The sequence below is a fragment of the Pinus tabuliformis genome, chromosome 4_1, assembly GCF_031772625.1.
Source record: "Pinus tabuliformis cultivar Carrire ecotype Pingquan chromosome 4_1, CPIR1, whole genome shotgun sequence".
Lineage (NCBI taxonomy): Eukaryota > Viridiplantae > Streptophyta > Pinopsida > Pinales > Pinaceae > Pinus > Pinus tabuliformis.
This window is the reverse complement of record NC_142303.1, coordinates 374,823,008-374,844,176: the sequence shown is the minus strand read 5'-3', so window position 1 is coordinate 374,844,176 and position 21,169 is coordinate 374,823,008. Positions and strand designations below refer to the sequence as shown.

The 21,169-nt window shown below is 38.1% G+C and overlaps 1 protein-coding gene across 2 annotated transcripts in view; it reads right to left on the bottom strand.

The window, feature by feature from the left end:
- The window catches only part of LOC149175872 (U3 ribonucleoprotein (Utp) family protein), a 111,465-nt gene that overhangs the window by 16,822 nt on the left and 73,474 nt on the right, over positions 1 to 21,169 (bottom strand). For both annotated transcript variants that reach the window (XM_089419770.1, XM_089419768.1), the window contains exons 6-7: positions 17,779 to 18,150; positions 16,658 to 17,518 (exon numbers count right to left, since the gene is read on the bottom strand). In XM_089419770.1, the coding sequence (XP_089275896.1) occupies positions 16,658 to 17,518; positions 17,779 to 18,150 (1,233 nt within the window). The remainder of the gene's footprint in view (positions 1 to 16,657; positions 17,519 to 17,778; positions 18,151 to 21,169) is intronic.

Below are 21,169 nucleotides of genomic sequence, written 5' to 3'. Positions count from 1 at the left end.
GACTTATTATTGTTTTTAATGTGAGAGTGAGGCTAACATTCCCCTCCTCAATCATAAGTCTGAAGTAAGAACCCGGTACCATCTCCAAGTCCTCATGCTGAAAATGTTGATCCTCAAAAACACTGCCTGAAAAACTGCCAAAGTTGGATGCTAAAAAACTCCAATTTGAAGAGAACATGAATCAGCTGCAAGTCTGGTTCATCTCTGAAAGTTGTTTGACAACTCCATTAGGTGCCAAGTTGCAAAAGGATCCATCTGTCCTACAATCAACATCCTTTGTCCACTGACAAAACATTGATGACGCCCACTGGCGAATTTGCTTCGCCCACTGACCTAATATTGAAAACGCCCACTGGCGGATTTGCTAATGTCGAAACTGCACACTGTTGTTTGTTGAAAACTGCTCATTGGCTACTTCAAGGAAGACGATGACTGCCCATTAACTACTTGATGTTACTACTTCATGTTGATGTTGTCGAAACTTCCAGTCTAACAACCTTCAATTCCATTATTATCATTTTCCCCCCTTTGTCCGCTGAAAGGAGAGACAATCGACATTTGATTTTGGAACTCCCCCCCTTCAGGTGTAGGAGAGTTTCACCATCTTCATTTTACTGTAGAATTTGTCTTCATGTGAGACTGAATCCTTCGGTAACACATAGACAACTGTTTGACTGTAGATGACCACTTCCAAGGATCAATCCATGTGTAATTGATCTTCACTCTCGGTGGTTGATTTCGCTTGCAGCATCTTTCGGATAAATGATTTTTCTTGCCACAATGGTGACAAGGATGGAGGTCAAAGCATTTACTCTCCATATGGCCATTTCGCTTACAATGGTTACACTTAACCATATTCTGATCATTGTCAAGAAAACCAGCACTTACAAACTGAACTAGTTTTGAGAAATCTAAATAAACAAAGTGTTTTCTTTGTTGTATCCTAGGCCATGTCGATCTTTGTTGAAGGAGATTTCTTCCCAAGGTCTAATCACTTTCCTGGAAAGCCTAACTTCTTGTTGTTCTTCATACTTGTTGCTGCTACTAACATTTTGTCCTTGATTTATTAAATCTTTTGTATCACACTGGGCATCAATCATTAACAGTTCATTTGTTTGACATGCTGCATCAAACTGATCAATTTGATCTTTGGTACTACTTGTTGCATCATTAAGTAGTACAACTGGTTGGATAAGATCACTTGTGTCACAACTGATATCAACCTATTTGATTAGTTCATCTGTGTTGCAACTTATATCAACTTGCTTGATTAGATCATCTATGTTGCAACCTTCATTAATATGCTGAATAATATCACTTGTATCACAACTTTCATTTGTTATTGTGATGAGGTCTTCTGTGTCACAACTTGCATTTGTCTTCTCTACACATTGTGCATCAAGTAAATCTTGTTTTTCACTTAACTTAATTTGAAGTGCATGAATGAGTTTTTCTTTCACTTCGAGCTCAATTTGAAAGTCTTTCACTGCTTCTAATGTACTGGTCATTTGATTGATTAAGGTTTGACTTTGCTTCAACTTCCATTCCAATATTTCAACTTTGTTCTGTAACTCATGATTGCAATCTTGCAAATCTTTAATCTCTAGTTCTGCACTTTGAAGACGTTTTCCTCCTTTACCCATTATGACTTTTGACACGCTCGCTTGTACTAGCTCGCTTGCTTGATTTTTCTTGATGCTTGCTTGTAACACTTGCGGGATTTGAAGATCTTGCTTGCTTGAATTCTTGAACTTGTGTGCCTAATTTAGTTTATCAATGGAATGGTTGAACTCACACTCGCTTGAATTTTGTACTAGGATGAGGGTGTCGGATACCACCAAAAATGCACCTAATGTTTACAATGACAAGTTCAAATGATCTTGACTCACTTAATTGACTCAATTGAGGAGAATTCACTCACTTTACCTCCTATAAATTCACAATTTGGGTGTCGATTTCGACCGAGAATGCATCTTTACAATTCAACTCAATTTGATTTGAAGTTGTTTACAAGTTAACTTACAAATTATGATTTGCAAGTTACACAATCACCAATTGTTGTTGAATGTTGATGTAGTCTTTGAAATGCATCAATTTGCATTAATTAGATTGCTTTGCATGAATTTGCTCGTTGATGTAGAATGTTGATATTGTCAACTTTGATTATGTGTTGCAGTTGCGCAAAATTCAAATGCATGTGATTGTTTGTGCTTGATTGAATGCTCGTTGCAACTTCTAATTTCAAGTGCTTTGATTAATGTGCTTGTTTCATTCACTTGCTTTAGACTCCTTGTGTGTGTTAGATAAGAAAATTGTAGTGTCAAAACTAGACACAAAGATAAGCAACATCAAGAATCATGCACTACACAAGGTGTTCCTAAGATCCCCTTATTCAATTTCAGGTGGATCTAGGACACTGCAACACCACAAAAAATATTTCTTTATTAAATATTGAAGTACATCAACCTTCACCTTCACAACATCGTGAATGAAATTTCTCAAGCAATGAGAATCCCACGCTCGCAAACTCTAGAAGCAAATTATCTTCAAAAAATGAATGTTCACTAACCCAATCTCTCAAAGTAAAACATTACTTTGAATTACAACAATGACTCTCTAAAAAAAATTCACTTATCACTTCAAATACAAAACACTTATCGCTCCAAAATTACAAAAAATAATTTCACCTTATCACTCCACAAAATCACACCTTATCTCTCCAAAATAAAAAATTTAATGCACCTCTCTTAAAAATTACCTTATTTCTCCACAAATATTACAAAATCCCTTATCACTCCAAAAAATCCTCCTTATTACAAATATTACAAAATTTAAAAATATAATTACAAAAACCTCCACCTTATCTCTCCATTAACATTAATCCCTTTTTAATTTCTTTTAAACTCTCATTTAAAAGAACTTTATGAAAATCTTTTAAAACATGAATTAAAAGGTGAATGGAAGTAATTTATAAAGGGAATGCTTATGGCCTTTTTGAAATGTGAAAGCAAACATAGCACCAAAACAATATGTATGCATAGCAAAAAAACTTTAACAATATGTACCCACAGCGAAAAAAACTTTAATGCATTAATTCACTTATCTTCCACCCTCTCTTTTTGGGTGGACTTTCATGCACAATGCATCAACAATGTGAAAGTGGTTGGGCTTTTCACAAAAGTTCATGCAGACATATTTTTCACAGAACTTAGGCAGAGAACTTCACGCAAGGCTCTTCAACACGGCTTCTTTTCCACGTTGGTGCTTACGTAGCTCACATTGGTTTCCTCCTCGATGGTTTCGGTGCTTAAGAGACTCTCATATGCAACTCCAGACCTTCAAGAATATTCATCGGTTTCCCATTAATATTTTTAATACATAAAAAATCATTTTTTCGGCCTACCTATGTGAATCAAAGATGCAGCAGATCGTCGGATAGTACTTCATTTTTTTCTCCGCCTCTATTCATGGCTGGGAAATTGGATGGATCCACAAGCGCTGGAAAATAAAAGAGTTCTAGTATCTGTATTTTTACAGCAAGAGCTATTGCATTGTGTTATACAACACTTTCTTAATTGATCGGTAGACGAAAAACACTCGAAGAAAGCTCCGCCTTGAATTTTCCAGTTTCCTCTTTTCGTCGCCTTCATCACTCTACTCCCTCATGCTGACAAGTTCTCTCCACATTGACAGCATAGGATGGCTTTTCTTACAGCGTAATACTCCTCATTTTTGAGCTTTTGCGACAGATTGGTGGGTGGCCAATTTTAGTAGAAATTTCCTCCTACAACAAGAACCCACAACCCTTTCCTCTCACTTGGACAAGATAGCTCTATCACACAACAATTTTATCATATATTCAACAACGCAATTGCAAACAAATCTTATCACTCTCCCAATCCCGAAGAGAAAACCATAAGCTCTGATACCACATGTAAAATTTACAATAAACATACATTAAAATATCATAGACATAAAAAACCAGACATGGCGGAAAAGGCCTCAGCCTTGATGTATTCCTCTCATTCTCATTATTCAAATAATGTTTATGATACATATAAATACATGAGAAAGTTTGTCTCAAGATAGTGCGTCTATCTTGGACACTATGGTTGAGCAAATCTCTCAACCAAACACTAATCTAGGAGCCTAACGAGTTGGAGAGAATCTCTCAACCAACTAAGCCTAAACTGACTCCTAACCATGAGGAACAAACTCAATCTAGAAAGGTAGGAATAAATAATAACTTTCATGATTTAATTAATTTAATATTTTTGGACTTATTATTGTTTTTAATGTGAGAGTGAGGCTAAAAACAATATTTGTACAGTTTGTGGCGATGGAGGGGATATGCTTCTTTGTGATGGTTGTCCATGGGCCTTCCACACAAATTGTGCTAGAGAGCCACGTATTCCAGTGGGTGATTGGTGTGGCTTTAATTGTCAGCATCACTCTAGAACAAGAAGAAAATTGTCTGCTATAAAAGAGCCAAAACATTAAGGAAAGGAAGCATCTTTTGGGTCTCAGGAAAGGCCTTCCAATTGCTATACATTTGTTGTCAATGCCCCAGAAAACACAATTGGTCGGTGTGTAGTATGTACTATGCAAGTTTCATGATTTTGATAGACGAGCATTTGGGGATCACACTGTTATGCTTTGTGACCAATGTGAGAAGGAGTTCCATGTTGGTTGTTTAAGAGATCGGGGACATGGCAAACTTAAAATAATTGTTGGATGGCGAATGGTTTTGCATGGTTGTAGGGAGCAATCTCCCCTGTTGAAAAATATGTAACTAGGTTCAATCTCCATAAATATGAAATGTACTTTTGATTCTTGTATATCATAAAATGAAAGAAAAATTATTATTGTTATTTTTATAGCATGGGTTTCATGCTCAAGGTCTTTTATTTAGAGGTCAAGCACCCATTGAGTGCTTCTATGGTTTGTCCTAAGATCAAGAAGTCAAAAGAGTCATTGTCATATTAAGAAGACCCCATCGGGCACATTGTAACTTGTAAAAAGAATTATTTTTGTATTTAAAAGTGTCAAAATACCCTCCAAGACCATGTCGGTCTCAATTAGGGCATTTCGTTCACCTTGGAAGCCTATATATAGGAGGGAACTCAACCTCTTATGGACATGAATCAATTCTCTCATCATTCAAGCGAAGGAGAAGAAGAAGAAGGTTAGCGAAGAAGGACGAAGGACAAATGTTTGGGCTATTTATCTCTCTCTTCTCACACGTGTGAAGGAAGGAGGCTAGGGTTTTGTTGCTGCAAGGGAATTCGGAGAAACGGCAGAAAAAAGGTCGAAGGAAGGTATATTAGGTCATCTTCAAGCCTTAGAAGAAAGAGAAACTCAAGCGATGGTTAAAGGAAGCCTTGGAAGCCCTATATTTGCCCACACGTGTGGACGCAGCAGCAATTGCAGGGGCTGAAAATTTTAGACCTGCAGTAGAGGGGGTCGAAGTTGTGCATCTGGAAGAGATTTGATTGGCTTTGACTTGGACAAAGGAAGCACATCATCAAGAAGGTCAGATTTGGTCTTGGAAGGATATTAGTCGTGGTCTAGAGGTCTTGGAATTCATCATTTGAAGAATCTATAAGAAGAGAAGAGATTTGTGGGTTTTCCTCTCAAGTGGAGAGGTTTTGGCCCTGGCTTGCAGCCTATATATCCTATGTTCTTGTGTATAGTTGATCTTCTTGTTTTGGTAGTTGTTTTATGATAAGAATAACATAACAATAAGAGAAGAAGCTAATAAGTAAGAAAAAATAAAAAGACTGGAACAGTAAAACAAGAAAGGTGTTAGGGAGAGCGATGGCGGCGAAGCATGGATCTAGGGTTTCAGGAGGGTTTCTCTGCGCCGCCGCGGCCCCAACAGACCTGCTCTGCTACAGATCTGCAAGACGGCAGGCCACTGGATACTATGAACTCGACGCCCCCTAGGGTCCTGGATCGGATTTGCAGTGGAAAAGGATTTCAACGAATCGAACCACAGAAAAATACGACTGGGGCGCTTCCTCTCCTTCAGGGTGCAGATAGTTCACCTCACGGCGGCATCAGAAAGTTTTCATTTGGAATATTACATCCCAACTCAATCGGTTCTAGCCAGGTCTCGGCATTCAGGTGCAGGGGATGTCAACAAACAGGTCATTTGCTCAATGCATGTCCCAGCAAGAGCAAGCCACAACAAAGGAAGCACAAAGGATGGCAGAACTTAGATGAAGTCTTAAAGAGGAGAACCGCACGAAAGAAAGTCCCTTCGGTAACAGAAGAGGAAGAAACAGAAGCAGAAGAGGATGATACCACCATAGAGGAAGTTGAAATAGAGAATCAGAAGGAAAATATAGCAGTCAACAAGGATCCACAGCCACATACAAATCAGGCAGAGACCCAGCAAAACAATGCAGAGATGACAAGCGTGGATCAAAGCATGGGAGGCAACAAACGGCATCACCACTCAGATAAAGAATCAGGGCAGCCGAACGAAACAACTCAGTTAGTCATTGCTTCGATCGAGCCCACTCTGGGTGAGTGGCGCAAGGTCGAAAAGAAAAAGGGGCGAAAAACATGAAGCATGAGTTTTGCTCATTGCTGGAGACATTTTTTCCCTTTTTCTTTCTCTTTTCCCTTCTCTTCTCTTACTCTTGGTGCACATTAGTCTTCTAATGTTGCGTGGGGTGCGTCAGCACTCGTGCCCAAGTGGCAATTTTCTGAATGCTTCATTGCATCTGCTAGTGTAACTTTTCATTAATTCTTTAATAAAAAGTTACCGTTTTTTTTCCTTGGAAAAAAAAGAAAAAATAAAAAGACATCACAAGCAATTATCAAGTTTATGAGAAATCATCCTAACTATAGCCCTATAGATTTCTCAACCACCCCCTTTCAAATCGCTTCCAAAGCACACTCTGAGTGGGAGCGAATCGGGAGCAACCCGGGAGCGCGCTCCCGCAAAAAAAAAAAAAATAAAATAAATAAATGCAACATGGTTTTTTCACAAACTTTTGTCACAAAAGTGTTCCAAACGCAATTTTTTTCAAAGAAACAAGAGTTTTTTTTGTAGGGAAACCTAATATTCAAGCCTATGGCCCTAGTATTGATATGCAATTCATGGTAATGTTAAATTCTTAAATTTTCATCCTTTTACTTAAATTTTTAACATTACCATGAATTGACTCAGGATCTTTGAGAGTGGTTTCGACCAATGTTGTGAACATCGCGATTTTTTCGCCCCACCGATTTTTTCAGCGATTTTTTTATTTTCAAAAAATCGAGATCCGATCGGTAATAATCGTGAGTGGTAGAAATAGCGGGTTTTAAAGCCAATTTTTGGTTTTTGTTTGTCATTTTTTTTCATACAGTGGGCTTGTTTAAGAGCTGAGGAGGAGAGGAAGTCAACTACAAGGGCAAAGGAGGAGGAAAACGAAATATTTTAGCATCCCAAGCAAGAAAAAATCAAGTTTGGACCAAATTTCTTCAACAAAGCGTGGTTTCCAAGTATGGGCACCAAATTTGGCCATTTTTTTTTCTTTTTTTGCTTGGGCTTCTATAACCCATTGATTATCAATGATTTTTTAGTGAATTTGATTGTGTTTTTTTTCATTTTCGTTGCATAGAGTGGAGAGGGTTCACTTGAGAAGACACCTGATATGGAGGTCATCTCATTGGATGGGATTGACACCACTGCTACATAGAGGGTTGAGGCCGAGAGGCCACTCATGGAGTCTGTGGCTGATTGGTTAGAACAGGAGGTAGTGGAGGGGGGGGAGGAGGAGGAGGAGGAGGAGCAATAGGAGGAGGTGACACCACCTACCTAGGCTACCCCTGTCACCAGTAGAGGATGTGGTCTACCTCTTGTAGCTCCTAGTTCTTCAGCTTCTAAAGCACAGCAGAGTCCACTGCCATCTACATCTAGAGGGAAAGTTATTGCATTTTCTCGCAAGAGGGGCATAGGAAATCAGTAGTATTAGTTATTTGGTTCATTTCATTGTATATGACATTATGACTCATGATATGAAATACATTATTATATTTTTTGTTGATATTTTGAGGCTGAGTTGGGACTCAGGACTTACTATTCAGGACATGATTCATTGTTATGTGTGATGTAGCAATAGCATGATATTACACATCTTATATATTAGTTCTTTTATCATATTTATGTGTCAATGCATTTATTTTATGTTGTAGATGCTTTAGATATTAAAAAAATGAAAAAAATGAATATTTTTGTATTTGCCAAGTTTTTTCCCGATTTTTCCAATTTTTTCCCCTCGCCGATGTAATCCCGATCGCGATGTTTGCAACATTGGTTTCGACCTCATTGGATTTCATATGGAGAAAGTAGAATTTTAGATCTCACTCAAAATCCAACAGACTTATCAGTTTTTTAGGATTTCAGGATTGGTGGGGTTGCAATGTTTCCATTGGATTTTGTCATGTACTAAGGTATGGGACTCATATTTAATCAAGAACACCAAGCTCTCTATGTACCTTGATGTTAGTGACATTGGTTGTCGAACTCCTCTATCATGACCCTACTAAAAATGTGCCCATCACTCAAACAAAATCTTGACTTAGCATGCTACATTTTTTCTATCTTATAGTAATTCCTTAGAGGGTGATAGTAATGACAAAGATTCCCAAGTTAGCCAATGATTTTGATGATATGTAGCTTTTGTTATAGCATGACTGTTTTGGATGCTAGAGGCCATCTAGAGCGTATTTGTTGATGTATTTTCGATTCAGAGATGGATTGCACTCGAAGTTATTTTGGTTATGTGCACCCTTACATGCTATATAAATGAGAACTTGTAACTTGTGGACGTGGTTGATAAAGATTATAACTTCTATATGATTTATGTTATATGGTTTAATCCATGTTTTTATGTTTTTTATATCGAATTCATCATTCACATGCTTTTGTTGACATATATGCATCAAAATATATAAAAATTCACTTCCGACCCAAGAGCTTTTGAAAATGTCACTCCCCGCTCCTGCTCCCAAGTAACTTTCTGCTCCAATGAATGTAAAAAAAATCTTTTCACTGCAAGAATTGGTTGCACATGGACCAGAAAGCCTACTTTCTTTTATAACTAATGAACTGATGAAGAAGCGACGTCATAAGGGTCTAGAAGAAGTTTCTAGAGCCAATATATCCTGGTAGTTTCTTCATGGCAAAACAAGGGACCTTGACAGAAGAGTGCTACCTTCAGACGCTGCTGTTAACTTTGTTGAATGATTTGATCCTATAACTGACACTGTGACAAGTCGAGATTTAATCCCTTCAGTGGTCTACAGTAAAAGCAGGAAGGCTCAAGAATTTCGAGGGATGTAGTGTGCAGTTTTGACAGCAGATTCAGTAGTGGTTACAGCGGCAGTGTTTCGAATTGATCTACAACTTGATGTTAAAGGCTGCCAAGATGTCTATGCTTCATTAGACAAGTATGTTGAATTTGAACAACTTGATGGTGATAACAAATGTCATATAGAGTAGTGTGGACCATAGTTTTAAAACTCCGACTCGGCCTAGGATCGACTCCAACTCCGACTCCGAAACGGTAATGACTTGGCCGGCTCGATTTCAATGACTCGGTCGTTGTAAAAAATACATTAAATATTTATTTTTTTATAAAAAACATAATTTTAAAGATTTTAAACATAATTTTAAAGATTTTCATTCATGTTTCCAAACACACAGCATTATAATATAGATGGAAGACAACATATGATCAAAGTAGGCTCATGAACCAATCCATTATATCAAAATGGTACCCAATGGCAATACATAGTCAACTATCATACATGATCAAAGACTCAAAACAAAAAACACATAACCAAGGAGGCTAGAAATGGCCTCTACAACAAAAGTAAACTGTGACCAGACTCCAGTACTAGTACTAGTATACTACTGGCTAGCAGCTACTGCCAGAGGAGCCAAGATCATGTCAATCAATCTCTGGATCATCATCAGAGTCAGACACGGGGCCCCATGGCTCCTCCTCATCATCATCATCTCCAACTAAAACTGTAGAAGTGATACCACTAGCACGTTGTGCAACTGCAGCAGATGTAAGCTGAGATAGAGTAGATATGCGGCTGCGCTTCTGTCGTGGCTGAGCAAAGGAAGCACCTACAACTAGAGTCCTTGCTGGCTGTGAGGCTGAGGCTGGTGGATTGGGATCTGCATTCAACTGAACAGCATGTTCAAGTTCAACTGATGTCTCGATATTTAAATCTAAATCAAGATCCTCATCAGGATCAAACTCTGTTGGACGACTCTCCACTACCCAATCTGATGTTGGATCAATGTCTTCCAACACAATGGGATCTGAATCAGGTCTTTTGTTCAGCAAATGGTTTCGTCTGAGCCGGAGGTTGTATTGGACATAAACTAAATCATTTAACCGTTTTTTATCCAAACAGTTTCTCTTCTTTGTGTGAATCCTCTCAAAGACAGACCAATTGCGCTCACAACCAGATGCACTGCAAGTTTGACTCAAAATACGAATTGCAAACCTTTGCAATTCAGGACAATGGCCACCAAAGGCCTCCCACCATTGTGCTGCAAAAAACATAGGAATGTAATGAGTTAGCTCAACAAAATTACAAATTATATCTAACTTTCAAATTATAAACGATTTAACAAACTTTCAAAAAAAAAAGTAAAACTATTAAGAATTTGAAAATTGAAATTTTTGTTTACCTGGCTCATCTGCTTCTCTTGCAATCTTTGCTAGGTTCTTCCCAAAGGTACCTGATGCATCGCTGAAGGTTGTGACCTATCGGTGTATCTCCAGTTGTTCAGACTCCAATGGGATCATGCGATCAACGCAATCAATCAGTCCATCTCTGACCTCCCCCCTCAAAGCTCCTGACTCCTTAGCTTTATAATGATACCGTGGGTTCAAAAAATACCCAACTGCATGTATAGGGCGATGGAGTTGATTGTTCCATCTTTCACCAATGATTGCCCAAATGGGCCCATACTTTGCCACTCTATCCTTGTATATCGTCTTTATTTGCTCCTTTGCTTGATCCATAGCCTCATAAATGAAGCCCATAGCCAACCTTTCCCCATCCACCAACCGCAACACCTTAACTAGTGGCTCAGCAAGCTTCACAATCTCTACTGCCTTTCTCCAAAAAGTTTCTTCATAGACTTTCCTTTTCAATTCTTTGCCTTCCGGTTTGTTAGACCAATTGCTTTGATTCCATTCATCACTAGAAAACATCTTTTGGAAGTTTCTATGTTGGGAAAGCATAGATTGCAATGTCAAAAAATGTGTAGCAAATCTAGTGATGGCAGACCTAATAATATCCTTGCCCCCAGTGTGTTTCCTCATGAGGCTCAAAATCAATGTATGATTGTAGATAAATTTTGTTATGCTTTTGGCATGATCTATAGTGTTTTTGACCCAATCTATTTTTCCAATATCCTCAAGCATGAGGTCTATGCAATGTGCAGCACATGGGGTCCAAAAGATGGTATTGTGTTTTTCCTCTAACAGTTTACCAGCAAGAACATAGTTAGAGGCATTATCTGAGATGATTTGAACAACATTAGCCACCCCCACCTCCTCAACAACCTGATCCAATAGGTTAAACAACAAACGGCCATCTTTTACCTTATCAGATGCATCAACTGATTTTAAAAACATGGTTCCCCGTGGGCAGAAGACAAGAAAGTTTATGATGGTACGGTTTCTTTGATCAGTCCATCCATCTGACATGATGGTACATCTTGTTCTTGCCCATGAGTCCTTGAACTCTTTCAAATACTCATTAATGGATTGAATTTCTTTCTGCAAACGATACCCCCTTAGCTCATGCATAGTAGGGCCTTTGAAGCCTTTTCCAACAGCATGTATGGCATCAAACATAGGCTCATAATATGGTGAACGAGCAGCATTAAAGGGGATATCAGCATCATACCACCATCTAGCTATGTACTCACAAGCAGTGTCCCTCAATTCTTTCTTCCAATGGTCATCTAAAGTGGGTTGCATTTGACTTTTACTAACTTCAGGACCATGTGCATCTGATGGAGAGGAGGGAGTGAAATAACTTTTGATAGTCACATCAACCTTTTTCATTCTACCCTTTCCCTTATCTTGAACAGAACCAAAAGAGGGAGGAACATATCAGAAAGGGTTGAAAGTATCAGTTTGAGGGATAAAGGAAGAACCCTCAAAATCATAATGGGGGTTGGTAGTCATCATTTTTTGTATCTCCCTCTTCCTCCCAATTTCAGCCTGTATGTCTCTTTGCCTAGCCTTATCATCTTTAAATTTCTCAAAGCTGGCCAACAATTGCTTCCTAATCTCCCAAATTTTGGTGAGGTACATGGGGTAATTTGGCCTCTAATCCCTGCCAAGTGTTGTTTCAGCCTATTAATGCCCCCAGGACCTTCCTTAATTTTCCTATGGCAAAATTTGCATTGCAGTTGACTATCAACCATTTCAACATATTCCCAAGCAGGATCTCTCGCTCTAGGTGCCATTTTTTGACTAGGAAATGAAAGCAAACAATCTGAAAATGAAAAGAAAAAAAAAACATTGATTCAATGTTCATTTCTTTGACAAAAACCAGTGTTGTGAAAAGCGCGATTAAATCGCGCTTTTTTGAAAAAATCGCGCTTTTTTCCCGCGCCGATTTAATCACGCTTTTTACACAAAAAATCGGCTATTTTTTTGCCGATTTTTTCCAAAAAGGCACGCTTTTTTTTTTAAAAAAGTGCGCTTTTTTCGAAAAAAAGCGCGATTTTTTCCAAAAAAAGCTCGAGGTTGCCGGGACAGCACGATTTTATAAAAAAAATTGGTTTTTCATTTGGTCATTTGGGTTTTTTCATGCAATTTTTTTTGAAAAAAACAAATAATTTTTGAGTGGGGCAACTTAATGATCAAGTCTAGGCCCTAGTATGGATATGCTATTCATGGTAATGTTAAATTCTTAAAGTAAAAGTGACAATCTCCTTGATCTTCATTTTCATCCTTTTACTTAAATTTTTAACATTACCATGAAATGACTCGGGATGTTTGAGAGTGGTTCCAGCCTCATTGGATTTCATATGGAGAAAGTAGAATTTTAGATTTCATTTAAAATCCAGCAGACTTATCAGTTTTTCAGGATTTCAGGATTGGGAGATTGTAATGTTTCCAGGTGACACCACCTGCTCGGGCTACCCCTGCCACCAGTAGAGGACATGGTCTACCTCCTATAGCTCCTACTTCTAGTTCTTCAGCTTCTAGAGCACATCAGACTCCACTTCCATCTCCACCAGCACAGGCACCAGCATCTACATCCTAGAGGGAAAGGGAAAGCTGTGGCATTTTCTTGCAAGAGGGGCAGAGGAAATCAATAGGATTAGACCTCATTTTATTGTATATGACATTATGACATGATGAGATACATTATCATATTTTTTGTTGATATTTTGAGGCTGATTTGGGACTCAGGAGTCAGGACTTACTATTTAGGACATGATTCAATGTTATGTGTGATTTTAGCGCTAGAAATGATATTAAACATCTTATATATTAGTTTTTCTATCATATTTATGTGTCAATGTATTTATTTTATGTTGTAGATGGTTTAGATATTAAAAAAATCGAAAAAAAAAAATGAAAAAAAATGGATATTTTTGTACCAAATGATTGGTTCCCGCTTTTTTCCGATTTTTTCCCGATTTTTCCGATTTTTTCCGATTCGTTCCCCGCGCCGATTTAATCCCGCTCGCGCTTTTCACAACATTGACAAAAACCACTCTCTAGGCTTTCTAGATATGCACCTAAAATTTAATAAGCAAAAACATATTTATGGAGGTGAAAAAAATACCTCCAGGCACAAACTGCCTCCTCAAGCTTGCTCCAAGAATCAGCTCCTCAATGCTGCTCCAAATGGCTGCCCAAGAAGCTCCTCACTCCAGCTACAATGCTCCCCCAAGACTCCTCACTGCTGCTCCAAAAACAAGCTCAAGAACTGCTCACTAACTCTCAAAGAAGTTCTCACTCAAATGCATGAGATTGCTGTGAGAGAATGAGAGCATTTGAGTGTGTTAAATAGGGTTTGGGAGGGGGAAATGGACCCCAAATAACATTTAACTTGTTCATAAAACACCTTGGAGTCCAACCCAATCAGCAAACACCAAAAAATTTCATAAAAAAATTGTTAAATCGCTGTTTTACTTGGGTTACGGGCCGCTGTTTGTGACTCGGCCGAGTCAATACGGAAACAGCCGAGTTGGCCGAGTCAGCCATGACTCGGCCGTGACTCGGCCGAGTCATGGCTGACTCGGCCAAACGAGCCGTTTCTTGAACCGAGTCACTCCTGTGGGCATCGAAACGGATCAACTCGGCCATTTCCGTTTCGGAATGGCCGAATTTTAAAACTATTGTGTGGACTACAAGATGTAAGAAAAGGTGTTCTTTTCCTTGATTTTCCTCCTGTACTACAACTTCAGTTGAAGCGATTTGAATATGATTTCATGCAGGGTACAATGGTCAAGATAAATGATCTATATAAATTTCCACTTCAACATGACTTGGATATAGACAATGGTGAATATCTTTCTCCAAACACAGGTAAAGGTGTGCACAATTTATATACTCTTCAAATCGTTTTGGTTCACAGTGGAGGTGTGCATGGTAGTTATTATTACGCTTTCATTAGACCAGCTCTCTCAAACCAGTAGTACAAGTTTGATGATGAAAGAGTCACAAATAAAGAAGAAAAGAGAGCACTGAAGGAACAATTTGGTGGTAAAGGGGAGTTGCCAAACCCACCTATGGAATTTTTTATTTTTTATGTTTTGTAAAAAGAACCTTTTTTTTGAAAAAAGGTATTTTTTTGAATTGATTTAAGCTGATTCTGACATATAAAATTCCAAAGTAACAGAAAAAAAAAATACAAACAATTTTGAGATTTCAAGGTGGCATGACTTAGGCTACAGAAGGCATGTGGGAGTTAAAAGTGGTTGCACGACCATACAAACAAGAAAAGGAGGCAGTGGGATGTATGGAAAAAAGTCTGGCAGACAGCATGCTACAGCCACTAACAGATGATGACATACTGCAGCACTGCTTCTGGGTATGGCCACACACACATTGCACAACAAAGCCATATGGAATTTCTAGCAATTGAAACTAATTCAGACTTGTATGGGTGGATGCTACATTTAAGTGGAGTCAGACAGATAGCATGGTGACAATTTTTGGCAAGATATGGATAGTAAAATTGCAGCATTGTATGGCAAATTAACTGCTGTATAAATTAATTGTATGGATCGTCAATTTAGAACAGCTTGAATGCTAGTGTGATCTGTGGAATTAACCCACAAACTGGCCAAAAATTTGGCTCTGATACCAGATGGAATAAACAGTTCCTGTTTCTTACAATATTGATAGACTAGGTCTGCAAATATATAACAAAGCATTGAGTAATAAATGTTTTATATGAATCGATTAAAATGAGCCTTATGACAGTTGTATAAATATACATTGACTGGTCACAAGATGAAGGGTGTGTGGGGCCTTTGACCTCTCATTAACCTAATTATTATAATTATTATTATTATTATTATTATTATGTTTGTTACAAGAACAAGATATTTCTTTTTCACATTTATAAAAATGACCGCTTCTAACGGATACACACACATTATTTTCCTGTATTGACCATAAGACCTCTGGAACAGTCCAAGTATATAAACATGCTATCAACTTACCATCCCAATAAACAGCTTTAACTGTCCAACCAATATTACCACATTAACTCACTGTATATAATTCGCTTCTTTATAGCACCTTTAATATCAATGTCAAATATGGCAAGCAATGTGCTCAGGAAATACGAATATTGAAAACATGCATGTCAATGAATCCCCATCAGCAGAGTTCATCATTTTTTTAGATATTCTGCTTATTGATTAGCTTTACTCAATGTATATGGTGGGGATATCTTCACATTAGTGTTTTAATTATTTTTTGGATGCATGATTCTTAATGGTGATATTTATATTCAATTTAATTGCAAAGGAAATTTTCGTGATATTTAAATTCAGTTTAAAGATCGAAGGGATGTTATTAGTATATTTTGCAAAGGCATGTTTTCATTAATAACCCTGAGGTTTAGCTCAATGTGCTGAATCAACAGAGGTCTCAGGATCAAATCTCGTTGTCATTTGGGGTTACTAAATTCCTATGCAGCTGATGGTTGATCCTCCTTCCATCAGGGAATTGCACCAAAAAAGAGGAAGCGCTCTGTAAGTGCTGACATGGTACAAGCATCCCCCCATTCTTTGCTCGTGTAAGGGTGAGGTGAGAATATTTCTTCGAAGAAAAAGACAAATTTTCATTACTACTCTTCCCAGTGTAGTTAAGGTGCACAAATCAATAGCGAATATAACAGGAATTAGTCCACATCTGGATTTGCATGTTAAATTCTTTTAAAACACAAACATTTTGGTACTTCTATTCAAATTCATGCACAGAATAAAAATCATGCCATATGGGCAGCTTTTCTACAGTGAAGTTCATTTTTTGGGTACATTTTCCTACAACTGCTAACCTTACTATCAAATCTGAGCCTTTCCTTTTTTGCATAAAAATTATATACAGCAACCAAGTTGATAGAAATATGAATGTGTAAGACTGACCTTTTTGTCCACCTTCTCGGAAATGATGACAAATTTAAGTTTGGCATCCTTTCTTTTTTTCCTTGCCTCGTCCCTTTTCTTCTTCTCTTCTTCCTCCTTCTCCAAAATCCAAGAAGGCAACCCTTTTCTCTGCTGGACATGAGTCCACTGACCCCAGCCAGGAAGAGAAACAACACCTTCAGATGCTGGAACTTCTTTGTCCAGTACCTCAGCCTTTGCCCGACTAAACTCTCCTTCTACATCATCCCCTGCAAAAGCACGCTGAATAAGATCTGCTTGAGATCCAATGCCACCAAGCAATGTCATTCCTTTAGAAGGAGATCCCTTTTCTGATTCATCTTCACTACTGCAACCAGATTCAATACGAGCACCCTCCTGAAGATGACCAGAAGTTTTGCCATTAGATGTTCCTGGCTCTGAAACCTCTCTATTATTCTGGTTGATAATCCGGTTGGCATCTACCTTACTAATGCCTGCGATTGAAACTGTAGGATTAGCTCTCATGTTTGTCTCTTGCATTTTGGATGTGCAATCATGTTCATTTTTTTCGTTTCGTCTTCCTTTTCTCTTTTTCCTCTTATTCCTTTCCCCTGGTACAACATTTATCTCACTTGGCAATTCCTCACTCACTTTACCTCCAGATTCACCAAATAGCCATGGATTACTATTTGGCACTTCTGATGGAATGGTTTTCTTCAACGTGGAAGCCACTGATTTTTCTGCAGATTCTACTTTCAAATTACACTCACCAGAGACAACTGGAAGACTTTTTTGGGAATTGTCTTGATGGCTGATCTTGTGAGAACCATTGACAAAAACAGGACCAGCTGTTTTTATTTCCTGACGAGCCAAGGAACCTTCCTACATTATCAAAGAGACTTTAGAAACAATTCATAACATAAATGGACACAAAAACCATCACTAATGGACATCAAACAAATTATAAGGGTTTAGGACTTTAGTACAGGATCTTCTGTATTTTACTTAGGATAAATGTGTAAATTTCTTATAAGAATTAGTTCTATTATATTAGCAAAGACAAATATGATTGCAATACGGAATTTGGACTTAAAAACAATACAACATAAAATTATAAGCATATAATGATCTTATCATATCACCTTATGCAGCCCACCAAGATCTATGTTGTATTCCTTTGATGCTATCCTAGTGTCAGCTTTCACTTGCTCCTGCAAATTTGTGCCACCACACTTCTGTGCTAAATCTTGTTTCATGTCATTCTCAGAATCACTTCCACTGCCGTCACTTTTATCTACTAGCATATCGTCAAGGTCAGTGTTTGATTCTTTGTGACATCTCAGCTTACTAGTCTGCCTATCCAACTCCCCAAAAGCTAGTCTTCCCTTTGGAGCATCATTAGCTTCATCTCCAGCTCCAGCCTCATTTTCACTTCTCAAGGCAGATTCATATTCTTCTAAAGTGGCTGCTGCTTCATCATGAGCTTGCTTCTTTCTTTTTTTCAAGCCACGCACCTGTTAAAATGTCATTTGAAAAACAGATTAATTTGAACCTGCTAGACATGGTCAATGGAATATGTATTACTAAATCCATTAAAATACGTCAAATGTGCAAATATATGTCCTGTTCATCAGCATATACAATTACATTGGACAGGAAGCTATGTACTACTAATTCAAGTTATGGCAATGTCCAAATGTAGAAAAGCCAAGTACCATGTCAGACTCATCAAATACTCAGCATCTCCCCAGTGATATGAGGAAACAAAAAAGAGAAAATGATGCAACTCAAATCTGTGTTTGCCTAGACTCTGTCCTGACTGAAATGCAACTCACAAATGAGTATTCCCCAAATAACTTCAATGAATGGATGTTGTCTAGATCAAATAACTGGTAGCTATAAAAGATAAATAGCAGCCATCCAAATTTGAAAAGAAGATACTGCATCCACAGAAACATGCAAACAAAAAGAACAATAGGAAAAAGATAAATCGCACAAAATCCCAGTAATGTCCCATGTTCTGTTGGACCAACTTAAATGATATTAGATGTACTTTATGTTTCATATATTGAACTGGATGTAGGCGTATATGAAATAAGAATGATACAAAGAAGGGAACAACAGATACACAACAAAAACATTTTAATTCGTGGTCAACTATTTGCATACGAAGAATGAGATAACAAACACACTGGAAATAACAAGGGGAACTCGAAGAAGGATAATAATCAAGATGGAGCAAATAGGCTAATAGATGAACAATTTACGCAAGGACCAAGGAGAATCTTATCATAAGATAATACATCAAAGAAAACACAATTTGACATAGAACATAGTGTAACAATGCAGGTAAAAATCTGGTAAAAGCAAAGAATGATTAAGCGGTGGACATTGCATGGGAGAATATGTAGATAATTTCTATACGACTAACAAAAACCTATGATAAGGTTAATAAGAGTTTTTACCTGGTTGCCTGGATAATTTTCTCCCATGTAGCAGAGCACAGAAAACAGTACCAGCAGATCTGTGCAGTACCTACAGCAGGATTTAGCCTTGGGCTTTGTGTGATGCCAGAATGGTATTGAGGTGTAGCACTAGTTTCATTGGAAGAGGACACTCGAGTTATGTAGAGACTTCAGTTTACCTCCAGCTTAACTGGCTCTCCAGATTTGGAACTGCCATTCCTAGATTAGAAATTTCAGATTTAGAAGTTTTGTTTTTTCTATTTGGAAATTTCCCTTTTCAGTTCAGTTCACATGAGAATCCAAACAGGGAAGCAGGTTGAACTTTACGAGGTGCACTATTCGAGGAAAGAGGGAAATGTAGTTATCCTCTAGTCAGTGCACACTACTCCTGGCACACGTATCCATGCAAGGAGTGTACACTAGCAGATGTGGTTAGTCTTAGGGTTTGACGAAGTGAAACCACGTGTCTAAATTCACTGTATTTCTTTCTTGCTCCTCAGCCTATAGAGAACAAGCGCACACCACTGGGTTAGTTAGCCAAATTTGTTTTAAGCTTATATGCAGTGTGTTTCTTCTTTAAAGTAATAGAATACAGACGTAGTTTTTAATGGTTCTGTGTGGTGTATTTTGATTGTTCTTATTTTCAGCAGTATGCATTAGCAGATTATAGTTCAGATCTATTGTGTTGATTGCCATTTAAAGGGAATAGAACCCACGGAGATGTAGTTATCCTCTAGTTGGCGCACACTACTCCTGGCACACTTATCAGTTATCCATGCAAGGAGTGTACACTAGCAGATGTGGTTAGGATTAGGGTTTGACAAAGTGAAAACAGATGTGTCTAAATTCATTGTATTTCTTTCTTGCTCAGCCTATAAAGAAAGAGGGAGCACCAGTGGGTGGTTTAGTAAAATTTGTTTTGGGCTTATATGCAGTGTATTTATTCTTTACAGTAATAGAATACAGATACAGTATTTAATGGTTATGTCTGGTGTATTTCGATTGTTCTTATTTTCAGCAGTACGCATTAACAGATTAAAGTAGTTCAGATCTATTGTTTTGATTGGTATTTAAAGTTTTAATCTACCTTGGCTTTAGGGTTTAGTTTCAACTTTCTAAATGCAGAATCTGCATACCATGGTTTGAAAATTAACATGGTATAAAGCACTTTTGCTCAAAATTTCCAGGAATCCATCTATGCAAAGGACTGCAACCAGTGAGGGGGGGGGTTTCAGAGTGTTGCAGAGGCAAGATGCCCAAGTTTCTGTGAGTGAAGCAAATCCAGATAAAGGTGAGGTTGTGGGGTATTCATGACCTAATTTTGCTCAAGAGATTGGAGTATATCAAGACCTGTGACAGGTTTTTAGGTTGATGATCTGTTTTATGAGTAGAGTGTGTTTCACAAGCAGCATGATGACCTTCCTCAGTTCTAGATTTGATGACAGATTAGAGGACCTTTCTAATACCTTCGAAGCGTCAAGTCCAGCAGAGGCAATTGAAGGGCATGAGATTTGGCACAGTGATCCAGTTCCTATAGATGCCGGAAAGTTAGACAAACATGATAAGACGGCCTAGACAAAGGACATCATCCTTGATGTGGTGAAGGATTACTTGTTCCCTCGCATTGCAGGAAAGAAGACCAATAATGACACACATGATGATTTAGTCTCTCTGTATCAAACTGTAAACATAAACAAGAAGATGCTTCTAAGAAATAATCTCAATGCCACATGCATGAGTGAGACAGATGTCATAGGCAGTTATTTAATGTAGGTTGCCAAACTCTGTAATCAATTTGCAGCTATTTGAGAAGAGTTCAAGAGTAAAGAAATGGTACCCGTAGCCTTGAATGGATTCTCTTCTTCTTGGCAACATTTTGTCCAAGGCATCTATGCATGAGTGAGAAGCTATGGAATAATTTTATCCAGGAGCAAATGAGATTGGAGACAGTTGTGAATATATAGGAGGAACAGTAGACCCTAGCCCTCACCAGGAGAAAAGGAGGGAAGAAAGGCAGATCCAGGAAGAATAAGAAAAAGAAGGAACATTCGGGATCATCAAACTAAGG